At 51.6% G+C, this 13,415-nt stretch overlaps 1 protein-coding gene across 7 annotated transcripts in view; it reads right to left on the bottom strand.

Annotated features, from left to right (window-relative positions):
- CES3 (carboxylesterase 3) overlaps positions 1-13,415 on the bottom strand; it is a 38,835-nt gene that overhangs the window by 11,746 nt on the left and 13,674 nt on the right. For 2 of the 7 annotated variants that reach the window (XM_078357397.1, XM_078357398.1), the window contains 12 exons: positions 12,427-12,485; positions 12,037-12,175; positions 11,731-11,864; positions 11,091-11,244; positions 10,875-10,979; positions 8,277-8,378; positions 7,757-7,897; positions 3,585-3,665; positions 2,394-2,541; positions 1,236-1,385; positions 995-1,073; positions 462-887 (listed from right to left, as the gene is read on the bottom strand). In XM_078357397.1, the coding sequence (XP_078213523.1) occupies positions 698-887; positions 995-1,073; positions 1,236-1,385; positions 2,394-2,541; positions 3,585-3,665; positions 7,757-7,897; positions 8,277-8,378; positions 10,875-10,979; positions 11,091-11,244; positions 11,731-11,864; positions 12,037-12,153 (1,401 nt within the window). In that variant the 5' untranslated portion in view covers positions 12,154-12,175; positions 12,427-12,485 and the 3' untranslated portion in view covers positions 462-697. Of the gene's footprint in view, positions 1-461; positions 888-994; positions 1,074-1,235; positions 1,386-2,393; positions 2,542-3,584; positions 3,666-7,756; positions 7,898-8,276; positions 8,379-10,874; positions 10,980-11,090; positions 11,245-11,730; positions 11,865-12,036; positions 12,176-12,280; positions 12,486-13,415 lie in introns of those variants that run through there. The other 5 variants (XM_035282766.3, XM_078357393.1, XM_078357396.1 and 2 more) reach the window with 5 other exon arrangements.

Raw genomic sequence — 13,415 nt, 5'->3', positions numbered from 1 at the left:
GAGAGGGAAGAACTTGTACAATGACCCAGAGATGGGAGGCAGCCTGGTGACATTTCAAAAGAGTACAATGCCAGTCACAGAGCAGCTAACACTTTCAGGAACATTTGACATTTTTTTTAGACAGAGCCTCTCTCTGTCACCCAGGCTAGAGTACAGTGGCATTATCTCAGCTCACTGTAACCTTCGATTCCTGGGTTCAAGCGATTCTCCTGCTTCACCTTCCTGAATAGCAGGGACTACAGGCAGCTGCCACTGTGCCTGGCTAATTTTTGTATTTTTAGTAGAGACAAGGATTCACCACGTTGGTCAGGCTAGTCTGGAACTCCTGATCTCAAGTGATCCACCTACCTCCACCTCCCAAAGTGCTGGGATTACAGGCATGAGCCACCGCGCCCAGCCTTCAACATTTTCATAGAGTAACAAGAACCCCAGCGGTCATAGCAGACGCTACGGGAAGCAAAAACCATCAAATGTTGTCTTTATATGTGACAGTTTAAAGAGTTTTGGAGTCTGACTTCTTGGGATCAAATTCCAGCTCTGTGACTTATTAGGTACATAACCAGGGACAAGTTACTTAAACAGGACCTCATGTACACTTGGTTGAGGTTAAAGTCTCAGCAGGGGGAGAAGCGGGCTGCCCTGCTGGGACTCTGCCACCATTTGGGTTTGCCCCAGCCAAGAAGGTTCAGGCCCAGCTTCAGAGCTCCTCCTGGGCCTTCTTGTCCTGTTTCTGGTGCCATTGTTGTATCTTGCTGGGGAGCTCTGACCAGAACTGCATGTGGGCCTCCTTAAACTTCTGTCCGACCCGTGGCACTGGATTGATCTCCAGATATTGTTCCACCCGGTTGAATTGGGGCCAAGGAGGCAAACCCTTGCTATTGGGGTCCCTGGGTGGGAGGAATGAATGAGGATCAAGGCTTCCTGTGCTGTCCCCCAGAGGGGCCGACCTGGGCACCCCAGGCCCAAAACCAGCTATGCCCACTCATTCACTCACCCTGTCCGGGCGAAGTGGGTCCACTGGGCCATCATGGTGAGGCTTAGCTGCTTCTCCTCTTCTGTGGCCTCTGGAAAGGCTGGAAAGGTGACAAGGACAGAACTGAATGAGAGTCAGGTGGGAACTGGAAGGGACCCAAGGGTCCTCAGTGCTGACTGGAGACCTCTGTTCCTGCGAGCCCTGCCCGGGCCCCTTGGCGTTTAGCAGCCTAGGGATCACATGTCTGTCTGTCTGTCCTCACCCAGGAGGGAGCTTTCATCCGTGAGGAAGGGACCTCCAAACACAAAAGCAGTCTCGGCCCCATGATCAGCCTTCACCCAGGCGGGCTTGATCTTTGCAAAAGAACTAGGTCGATGCTGGAACTCATAGAAAAAGACAGGGCTTCCAGCATCTACAAAGAAAGGACGGGATGGGAGTTAGGCACCTGCAGCCTGATTCAACCCTGCCTTTTCGAGCACACGCTCATGATACCACCAACTGCCACGATGATGATCATGACCAAATGACTAGCCACAGACATTACTGAGTGCTTGCTAGGAGTCGGGCACCATTCTGTGTGCTTTGTGTCATCATTTTAATTTAATGTGGTATTTTTATTTTTTGAAGTGGTCTTGCTGTAGACTGGGCTGGAGTGCAGTGGTGTGATCAGAGCTCACTGCAGCCTCAGACTCCAGCGCTCAAGTGATCTTCCCACTTCAGCTTCCCAAGTATCTGGGACTACAGGTGTGCACCACCATGCCCAGCTAATTTAAAAAAATTGTGTAAAAATTGGGGTCAATAGGTTGCCCAGGCTGGTCTTGAACTCCTGGGCTCAAGTGATCCTCTTGCTTCTCCCAAAGTACTGGGATTACAAGCATGAGCCACCCATCTCGCCCAGCTGGTGTCATCATTTATTTAATACCCATCACAATAGATTAGATGTATATTAATGGAATTAATAGATTTGATTCTGTTATTATTTCCATTTTGCAAAGGAGAAAACGGAGGCACAGAGTGGGTAGGTATCTTGGCCAAGGTCAAATTTTTAAAACTTGGAACTGTTCTGGGTCTGTGTCAGGGATTAGCTACTCGGCTTGGAGGAAGCAAGACTTTTATCTCAGAAGTGCTGAAAGAAGATGAAATCACTCAACTGAGTGAGCCCCTGAGAATTAGTGACAGTCCTGCTGGGTGACCCTTGATGAGCCACTGTACCTCTCTGAGCCTTGGTTTTTCTCCTCTGCAAAGTTCCCTGCTGGAGACACTTCTCATTATTGTGATGCTGCATCCCAGAGAATGGCAGTTGGGTGTGGGGTGCAAGACATCGGGGAAATCAGCACCCTCTCACGCCATGTCACCTGTGATGACCCAGCTCCTTCCATCAAGTGGGAGGGATTGAGCAGGTGGCCAGGGATAGGCTTACCTTGAAGATGTCTTGAAAAAGTGAAAGTAGGCACATTTAAGAGCATGTCACCCATCAATTCCTGGAAGGCCTGGCGTTTGGCTTGTGGATCCAAGTCACTGCCTAGGTATTCATCTATGATGGTGGGCATCATCTCAGGGGGCACATCCTGGGGCAGGAGGCTAGGCTCAGGCCTGCTCAGCACACACAGCTATGGCAGACCCTCCCAAGAATCCCAGACTCTCCCCTCATGTCCCAGGGCTCATGGTCCAGGGAACAGCCAGCTGCCTCTCTGCCTCCTGGGAGTTTGGGATAACTTCAGGTTTGGAGTCAAGTCCCAGCTCTGCAACCACTGCTTGGCTGTGTGACCTCAAACAGGTGGCTAGACCTCTCTGAAAGTCAGTCTCTGCCAGGTAGCCTATGTGAAGTCCCCAGCAAAGGGTCTGGCCTGAAAGCAGATGCTCAGTTAAAGTTAACTGTGAAGTAAGTGAGAGCAGAAATGATGGAGGCTCCGCTCAGCTCCAGAGGGTAGTGATGAGGCTGTGTGAATGGGAAGGGCTCTGGGGCTTCCAAAGAAGGGAAATGTACAAAGATTGAACAGACCCTGGTATGGAGATCCCAGGTAGACTCTTCAAATGCAATGTCTAGTCTCCTTCTTAGAACAGCCCAGGCGAGTGGGCAGCATCATCCCCATTTATAGAGGAAGAAATGGGCTTAGAGGGGATTGGATAACTGGGCCAGCAGCCAGGGCTGGGATTTGGCCCCAGGTCTATCTGGCTCCACATCTGACAGCTGAGGAACTGGGGTCAGACAGAACTGGCTTAAACTCTGCCTCTGCCCCTTCTCCACCATGGCACCTCAAGCCTCAGTTTCCTCATCTGTAAAATGGGGACAGTGAGAATTCCTCTGTAAAGGGTTGCAATGAGGATTGAAGGAGATGAATGCCTCTCCTAGCGCTCAGTGCAGCACAGTCCCTGGCACGTAAATGTGCTCATTAACGGGCAGTTTTATCTTGACAATGTTGGTGATGAAGATTTTCCTTTGAGAACCACATTGACTCATGTCTAAGGAGATTCCCGAGTGAACACAAATGTAGCTGTTAGACCAAGAGGCTTGGTGGTAGCTGGTACTGTGGGTGTCGGAGGTAGGAGCAGAGACTGTGCTGTTGGATAGGACACCCACTGGCCTCCTCCCTCCTGCCTCTTGTCTCACCATACTGGTCAAGTAGGGTGTCAAGATGGCCAGCATGTCCTCCCGGCTCATCTGTTCCATTGTATCCAGGAGACCCCAGCCCTGTGTGGACATCAAGGCCCTCTCAGTGCAGCCTGACCACTGCCCCACCCCCCGACTCCCAGACCTGGGCAGGAGAGTGTTCATAGCCCTGCACCCAGTCCCTCATTATGGAGCCAAATGTGGCTGAACCCACAAGTCCACACACCCAAAAAGATAAACCTGAAATTGGTGGGAGATGGGTATGGGTGGGGAGAGCAGCCCAGATACAACAGGCAAGTGGTTAATGGCAGTATTGTAGAGAACAAAAGAATTTGTTCAACTGTTTTTTTTGTTTTTTTTTGAGATGGAGTCTCACTCTGTTGCCCAGTGGCGTGATCTCGGCACACTGCAACCTCTACTTCCCAGGTTCAAGTGATTCTGCTGTCTCAGCCTCCTGAGTAGCTAGAACAACATATGTAGTAGTAGTAGTAGACGGATGATATGCCCCGCTAATTTTTGTATTTTTAATAGAGGTGGGGTTTCGCCATGTAGGCTAGGCTGGTCTCAAGCTCCTGGACTTCAAGTGATCCGCCCACCTTGGCCTCCCAAAGGGTTAGGATTACAGGCGTGAGTCACTACATCCAGCTAATTTTTTTGTATTTTAGTAGACATGAGATTTTACCATGTTGGCCAGGATGGTCTCTAACTCCTGACCTCTTTATCTGCCCACCTTGTACTCTCAAAGTGCTGAGATTATAGGCGTGAGCCACGGTGCCTGGCCCTACAGTTACTTTGTTACTAGGCTTTTTGTTAATTTGTGAGAACAGGAACAGAAATTCACAGATGGGTAAACAGGAAGTATACACAAAAGAGGATGTTAATCTTCACTAGGAATTAAAGAAATATACAGAAAGTTGGCTGGGCGTAGTGACTCATGGCTATAATCCCAGCGCTTTGGGAGGCAGAGGTGGGAAGATGACTTAAGCCCAGGAATTCAAGACCAGCTTGCACAACATAACAAGACTCCATTTCTAAAAAAAATTAAAAAAAGAAAGAAAGTTGGTGTAGTGGCATGCCTACTGAGTAGTCCTGGCTACTCTCTGGAGTAGAAGGATAGGTTGGGCCCAGGAGTTAGAGGCTGCAGTGAGCTGTGATTGAGCCACTGCATTCCAGTCTGGGAGACAGAGCTAGAACTTGTCTCAAAAACAAACAAACAAACAAACAAAAAAACTCAATAAATTTATTTATTTATTATTAATTTATTTGAGATGGAGTCTTGCTCTTATTGCCCAGGTTGGAGTGCAGTAGCACGATCTTGGCTCACTACAATCTCCACCTCCCAAGTTCAAACAATTCTCCTGCCTCAGCATCCCAAGTAGCCGGGATTACAGGCACCTGCTACCACCCTTGGCGAATGTTTTGTTTTTTGGTTTTTTTTTTTCCAGAAATGTCGCTATGTTGCCCAGGCTGATGTTGAATTCCTGGGCTCAAGCGATCCATCTGCTTTGGCCTCCCAAAGTGTTGAGATTATAGGCGTGAGCTACTCTGCCTGGCTTACATATTTTACCTTATTTATTTATTTACTAATAAATAAATAAATTTAATTGATTGATTGATACAGGGTTGGGCTCTGCTGCCCAGGCTAGAGTGCAGTGCTGAGATCTTGGCTCATTGCAAAATTCGTCTCCCAGTTTCAAGCAATCCTCCTGCCTCAGCTTCCCTAATAGCTGGGATTACAGGCGCCACCACGCCTGGTTAAATTTTGTACTTTTAATAGAGATGGGGTTTTGCCATATTGGCCAGGCTGGTCTCAAACTCCTGACTTCACGTAATCCACAGAGTGCTACGATTGCAGGCATGAGCCACCGCACCCAGCCTGAGTCACCCACTTCTAAGAAACATACTCAGCAACAAGTCCTGGGCACAGCCTTCCACGCCAGGCAGATTTCCCAGGTCCTGGGGGCTAGCCAGGTTGGGGTTCCCTTGGTTTCAGCTCTAAGTTGGTGTGGGGTCAAGGCTGCCTGCCAGAGTCTAGGGCATTGACCCAAAAACTTCTACAAGCTTTTTCTTTTCCATTTCTTTTCTTGATGGAGTTTCATTCTTTGTGGCCCAGGCTGGAGTGCAGTGGCGCAGTCTCAGCTCACCGCAACCTCTACCTCCTGGGCTCCAGTGATTATTCTGCCTCAGCCTCCCGACTAGCTGGGATTACAGGCATGTGCCACCATGCCCAGCTAATTTTGTATTTTTAGTAGAAATGGGGTTTCTCCATGTTTGTCAGACTGGTCTCAAACTCCTGACCTCAGGCGATCGGCCCACCTTGGCCTCCCAAAGTGCTGGGATTACAGGCGTGAGCCACCGCAACAGGCCCATTTTTTTTTCTTTTGAGACAGTGTCTCACTCTGTTGCCAAGGCTGGAGTACAGTAGCCTAATGTTGGCTCACTGCAGCCTCTGCCTTCAGGGTTCAAGTGATTCTACTTGACTCAAGCCTCCTGAGTAGCTGGGATGGTAGGCATGTACCACCATGCCCAGCTAATTTTTGTATTTTTAGTAGAGATGGGGTTTCACCCACCTCAACCTCCCAAAGGGCTGAGATTACAGGTGTGAGCCACTGTACCTGGCTCAAGCTTTGTCTTTGAGTGTCAAGATTGCATGAGCCTCTCTCTCACATACCAAGGGACCAGTGTGAGGGGATTGATTCCAAAGGGCCAAGTCAGAGGACAAAAGTGTGGACATGAAGATATTCACTGCACTATTAGCCTTAGTGGTAAAAACTAGAAGTTGCCAGGGCTGGGCACCGTGGCTCATGCCTATAATCCCAGCACTTTGGGAAGGCAAGGCTGGCGGATCACCCGAGGTCGGGAGTTCGAGACCAGCCTGACCAACATGGAGAAGCCCTGTCTCTACTAAAAAAAAATACAGGCTGGGCGTTGTGGCACACATCTATAATCCCAGCATGTTGGGAGGCCCAGGTGGGAAGACCATGAGGTCAGGAGTTAGAGACCAGCCTGGCCAACATGGTGAAATCCTGTCTTTATTAAAAATACAAACAATTAGCTGGGCATGGTGGCGGGTGCCTGGAACCTGGGAGGCGGAGGTTGCAGTGAGCCAAGATCATGCCACTGCACTTTAGCCTGGGCGACAGAGTGAGACTCTGTCTAAAAAACAAACAAACAAAAAAAAAAAAACAAAACCGAGCACGGTGGTGCATGCCTGTATCCCAGCTGCTCAGGAGGCTGAGGCAGGTATCAGTTGAACCCGGGACGGGGAGGTTGCAGTGAGTCAAGATTGTGCCACTGCACTCCAGCCTGGGTGACAAGAGTAAGACTCCTTCTCAAAAAAAAGTTGCCCAAATTCCAAGATGAAGGAACAACATAAGGACACCCTCCATTTGTGGAAGGTTCACAGCCATTAAAAGTGATTGCTTGGCTGGTGCAGTGACTCATGCCTGTAATCCCAGCACTTTGGGAGGTCCAGATAGGAGGCTTGCTTGAGGCCAGGTGCTCTAGACCAGCATGGGTAACAGAGGGAGACCTGTCTCTACAGAAAACAAAAAATTAGCAGAGTGTGGTGGCACAGACCTGAGGTCTCAGTTACTCAGGAAGCTGGGAGGATCGCTTGGACCTGAGAGGCCGAGGCAGTAGTGAGTCCTGATCGTGCTACTGCATTCCAGCCTGGGCGATGGATCGAGACTTTGTCTCAAAAAAAAAAAAAAGTGATTGCTTTGTCTTAGGGCATCCATCCAATGTGGCAAGATGGGGAAAAAAAGAAAAGAAAAGAAAAGTGAAAAAAATGATTGCTGTGAAGATGGGTAAAAGAATAAGAATGACATAAACAAGATGCTGGGGTTGAAAGTACAGCGCTGACTTTCTTATGGGAAGTTCTGTGTACCTGGAAAGGACTGGAAGGCACTTCGCTCATGAGGTCCCCAGTGGCTTGATAGCTAAAATCTGAGAGTCTTTGTCAATCGCTCTGGTACAAAGTCATGCTAACCAGTCTCATAGAGCCTGATGTATAAACCAGACACAAAGGCAGGAATATGCTGCCCAGATCAGCACTGCCCAGGAGGCCAGTTTGTGCAAAAGCCTGGTTCCCTAAAAGAAAACATTTGCTAGGGTGGGAGGTACTGGCTGGGGAAGGGCCTTGAAGGGCACAGATGCCAGAGGACACTCACCCTGGGGATGAGCCAGCTGAATTCATGGTTATTGACACCCATGAGGAAGGGCACCGAGTGGAAGTGCTTCTCCTTCAGGAGCTCCTTGGGGCTTTTGGGGAAGACAGTGCCATCGATGGTGAAAGGATATATAGTAGTTTTCTGCGGGAGAAAGCAATGCAGGAGGCTCCCATGTTAGGGCCAAGCCTCAAAGGATAGGACTCTAAGAGCCACTGAGCCGCAGGACTGAGTGGCTGAGCCTGGAGGGAATGTGAAGGGATGGAGATCACCAGGGCTAAGGGGATTGGGGGAAGCAGGAGATCAGGGCAACACATGCTTCCAGTTTCTTTCCTAGAAGACAGGCTTGCTGTGGGGATGGGGATGGCCCTCTGTTTCTGTCCCCAACCTCTCAGCCCCTTCCCCTCATGAGTGGCTGTCCCCAGCCCCACCTGGGAGAAGACTGGCCCTCTGTTCCTGCAGGGGATGGACAGAACCCCCTCTGTGTCATTGCCTGGCACCATCCCCAAAAAGGTGACCATACCAGCTTCTTGCTAAGGACTAGCTCTTCTCCTTCCTTCTGCCGAAGGCACTGCACCATCTCAGCCGGGGAGCTGGAGCTGCAGGCCATGGAGTTTGCAATGTTCTGGGGACAGATGAAAGAGTCATGCCTCCCTCCCAGCCACTCAGCCCCACCTCACAGTGCTCTGCCTCCCACAGAGAGAGGGTGCATCTGTAGGACAGCTGAGTGTGATGTCACAGATCGGCCCGAGGCTGGTCAGAGACTTGCCACCACCCCTGAGAAGCCTGCCCTGACCTTTGGCTTGGGTGGTCTCAAGGGCCCCTGTGTGTTCTCTATTATACCATAGTGCTATTATCTGGGGGGAATGGGGTGCTGAGTACGTATTACCCTCTAAGAATAGTGTCATTATCTATTTTATTTTTGAAGACAGTCTTGCTCTGTCCCCCAGGCTGGAGTGCAGTGGTGTGATCTTGGCCATTACAACCTCTGCCTCTCAGGTTCAAGTGATTCTTCTGCCTCAGCCTTCCAAGTAGCTGGGATTACAGGCATGTGCCATCACTCCTGGCTAATTTTCTGTATTTTTGGTAGAGACAGGGTTTCGCCATGTTGGCCAGGCTGGTCTTGAACTCCAGACATCAGGTGATCCACCCACCTCGGCCTCTCAAAGTGCTGAGATTGCACTTTGAGCCCTGTCCACAGCCTATAGTGTCATCATCTATTAATACCTAACTATATTAGTGCCTGCTATATTAATACAACTATATTAATAGTTAGGTATCTATTAATACCTAACTATTTTTTAGTTTCCCTCTGTCGTCAGGCTGGAGTGCAATGGTGCGATCTCAGCTCACTGCAACCTTCACATCCTGGAGGTTATTCAAGCAATTCTCCTGCCTCAGCCTCCCAAGTAGCTGGGACTACAGGCATATATCACTACGCCCAGCTAATTTTTGTATTTTTAGTAGAGACAGGGTTTCACTATGTTGGCCAGGATGGTCTCGATCTCTTGACCTTGTGATCCACCCGCCTTGGCCTCCCAAAGTGCTGGGATTACAGGTGTGAGCCACGGCGGCCAGCCATACCTAACTATTAATACCCACAGCCACAGGTCTGTAGAGTCTGTGGAGTAAAATGGAAATGAGACAGGTTTAGTGAGGAAGGTGTTGCAGCATTTGCTGAAGTCTGATAGGGAAAGGTGAAGGAAGCTGAGGCTGGAGCAGGGCCAGGGAATGGGTAGGAACTGAGGCTGGAGGGATAGCTTCAGGACAGCTCAAAGGCTGAAAAAACCAAGCCAGGGCATGTGGACATTAGCAGGATCGCTAATATTTTTTTAGGGAGAGAATGGCTGAGTTGGGTTTTTCTTTGGACAGAGGAGAGACGAGGAATGACCTCAAGTCTGTGATCGAGAAAATCTCTCTTGGCCACGGGGAGGCGATGGGTTGGGGAGGCTGAGAGGTGGATGCTGTTGTCTATACAAGAGTCAACATGCCTGGTTGAGGGCGGTGCCTTACGCTTGTAATCCCAGCACTTTGGGAGGCTGAGGCGGGCAAATCACCAGATCAGGAGTTTGAGACCAGCCTGGCCAACATGGTGAAACCCCGTCTCTACTAAAAATACAAAAATTAGCCGGGCTTGGTGGCCAGTGCCCGTAATCCCAGCTACTCGGGAGGCTGAGGCAGAAGAATCACTTGAACTCGGGAGGTGGAGGTTACAGTGAGCTGATTTTGCACCACTGCACTCCAACCTTGGACGGAGTCGTGAGATTCCATCTCAAAAAAAAAGTCAACATGCCCATGTTGAGGTTCTAGAATCATCTTGTACCCAGTGGTTAAGATGCCCAGCCCACTCTGCCTTGGCTGCTCTCTGGGGCCAGGTGAGGGCACTGACCCAACCTTCCAAATCCTGCTCACATTACCTCCCTCTCCCCGCCATGGCTCTATCCCTGCTCTATCCTGTCCTCTGTCCTGGACTCTGCCCTGGCCATTTCACTGGCCTCTCGGTCTTCAGGATGGCTCTCTCCAACCCATCTTCTACTCCAAGTAGCTCAACCTTGCCTTGCTCAGCTTGTTCCTGTCCTCTGGATAGAGTCCAGATTCCCAGGCCTGGCCCCCACTTCTCCAGCACCTTCAGTTCCTGCCCTGTCCCCTAACCTGAGAGCTTGCTGCTGTCAGACCTGGCACTCTCTCTCACATCTGCAGCCTTTGCAGGTGCAGTTCCCGCTGTGGCTTCCCCTGGCTTCTCTTCACAAAGGATTACAATGAGGATCTAGGCTGGGAATCCAGAGCCTGAATGGAGACCTCTCAGGCAGCAGGTGTTTGGGAATGGAGACCCCCTCCACCATGGTGCCTGGGGCAGAGAGGGGTGCTCCTGAAGACCCCACCTGAAGAAAGGGCCAATGATGATATGCTTCAGGGTGGCCTCCTTCAGGAAGCCCTCCCTGACTGCCCACATGCTGGAATGCAGCAGTTGTTTCCTCTGATCTTCCTTCACCCTAGTGGGCTCGTCTTTGCTAACAGAGAGCTCCCTGCCAGCAACCCCCGCTACTCTGAGACCCCAGGGCCAGCACAGAGTGGGGTATGGGAGGCACACATAGAGTAAGACAGGGAAGGAAATGCAGACCTGAGCTAGGGGCCAGGGGTGAGACTTCATTATCCCTGGGATGGTGATGACCCCGCTCTGTGTGATGGCTCTGTGGAACAGCCCTGAAGCCACTGGGGACAGGACCTGAGTGCAGTGGAGAGAGCAGGTGGCTGTCAGAGGAGGGCAGAGGAGCTGGGAGGTCTGAGGGCACAGGAGCCCTCCTGGCCACATTGCTAGGTCCCTTTCATGACTTACCAGGCCAGAGGCAATGCTTCCACCAGCGGATCCACCAAAGACGGTGACACAGTTGAGGTCACCCCCGAAGGGGGTGATGTTTCCCTGCACCCAGCGCAGAGCAGCCACCACATCTAGGAAGCCCTGGTTGCCAGGTGCATGCTCATCCCCAGTGCTGGGGGCAGGGTGGGGCAAAGGTTAGTTCAGCCTGGCTCCTCACCAGCCTCTGTAGGTTTGCTTGGAATCAGCCACCAGGATGCCAGGCCCTCCTCTGTGCCCCAGGTCTGGCCTGACTGGGAGCCATGCTTGGCATCTACATGCCCAGCGTGTGGTATAGGCAGGTATGGCTGAGTGGCCAGCCAGGGTTGGTTCTCATGGCTGCCACAGCCTGTTGCTCTTTGTCCCATAACCTGCTGGAACCTGGTCTCCAGCCTAGAAATCAATGCCCTCTGCCCAAGGGACCACATTTGCTGTATACTTCTGGCTTTGGCTGGACCCCTCTCCCGGGGTGGAGGCTTGGGGAGTGCCCTTCTCTGCCCCAGACAGCATGGGTAAGGGGCCTTCCATTCAGGATCTGGACCCCAGCCTAGATCCCCAGTTGCTCTGGTGAGCTGGCTTCTCCCCGGTGCAGGGAGTGCTCTGGCCAGCCCTGCCATCTCACCTGAAGAAGCCAAGGACTCCGAGGCGGTACTGGACGGTAACCACGACCACATCCCCATAGGCAGCCAGGGCCGATCCATCATAGGAGGTTGCAGCGCCAACCACCAGAGAGCCTCCATGGAACCATACCATGACCTGCAGAGGTGGCCATGGGGCAGTGGCCCCCAAGCTCCTGGGACCTTAGGTACCCACCTGCCAGCCCAGGGCATTCTCAGGACCTCTAGGGTGGTTTGGAAACTGGGACGGGGAGGGGACAGGGGGACAGAGTGGAGGTGGATTGGGTGGACAGGGCCCTCTGGGAGCCCACCGGCCTCCCAGCCCCTGTGGTGGCCTCAGCTGGGCTGTAGATGTTGAGGACCAGGCAGTCCTCCGAAACAGAGAAGATCTGATGTTTTCCGTTGAGCATAAATCTGTTGTTGTTCATTCTATCCACGTCTTGCAGGCACCTGTGGTCAAGGACAGGCCTGAGGTCCAGCTGTTCAGCCCCACAAGCCCCAGCTGCAGGATTCCTCACAACCTGGCTGTTTGCCACCTCCACCGCCACTACTCACATTGGGGGCGCAGTGCTGACATCCCGCACACCCTCCCAGGGCTGTGCTGGGCGTGGGGCTGAGAACCGGTCAGGGCCCAGTGGCGGAAGGGCAAATGGAATGCCCAGGAAGACATTCACAAGGCGGTCTGTGCCCTTCACGCCTACCTGCCGGCCTTGCACACGGCCCAGAGTGGTATCTACTTCAGGCTGAGCAACTTTGGGCCCTGAGGGAAGGACAGAGAGGTCATGGGGTGAGTTTGCAGCCTCCATGAGGGGAAGGAGTGAAAGACAGACACTCAGGCTGTTCTCAGTACTTACCACACAGCACCTTGGTAACCTTGCCAGAAAGCTGGTGAGCCTGGTCTTAGGTTGACTCCCAACTTCCTCCTCTCTGCCTGCCCAGGAGGCACTACCACTCCACTCCAGGCCAGATCGGGCCTGCCACTGGGGCCTTGAGCCTCGGGGCCAGCCACTTCCCATGTGCTTGTTTTTTTTGTTTTTGTTTTTGAGACAGGGTCTAGCTCTGTTGCCCAAGCTGGAGTGCAGCGGCACAATCTCAGCTCACTGCAACCTCTGACTCCTGGGTTCAAGTGATTCTAGAGTCTCAGCTTCTCAAGTAGCTGGGATTACAGGTGCACACTACAATGCCTGGGTCATTTTTGTATTTTTAGTAGAGATGAAGTTTCACCATGTTGTCCAGTCTGGTCTTGGACTCCTGACCTCAAGTAATCCACCACCCGGCCCTCCAAAAGTGCTGGGATTATAGGCATGAGCCATCAAGCCTGGCTGGAATTAATTTTCTAAAAATAGAGAGGAGGTCTCAGTATGTTGCACAGACTGGTCTCAAATGCCTAGGCTCAAGCAATCCTCCTACCTTGGCCTCCCCAAGTGCTGGGATTACGGATGTGTGCCATCATGCCCAGCCGGCACCATGTTTCTTGTGTGACCTGTAGAGCTGTGGGCCAAATACACCTCTTTTCTTTGTGAATTGTCCAGCTTCATGTATTCTTTTACAACAACACAAACAGACTAAGACCAGAGGACCGCCTCTCCCAGGTCTAGACAATGCCTAGACATAGGAGGCAGCTCTCTGGGGAGTTGGAATTGGCAGGCAGCTCTCTAGAAAGCAAATGCAAAACAGGCCAGAGCCATCC

Source organism: Callithrix jacchus, chromosome 20 (assembly GCF_049354715.1).
Source record: "Callithrix jacchus isolate 240 chromosome 20, calJac240_pri, whole genome shotgun sequence".
Taxonomy (NCBI): Eukaryota; Metazoa; Chordata; class Mammalia; order Primates; family Cebidae; genus Callithrix; species Callithrix jacchus.
Note: the sequence above shows the minus strand (reverse complement) of the source record. Positions and strands in the feature narration are given on the sequence as shown.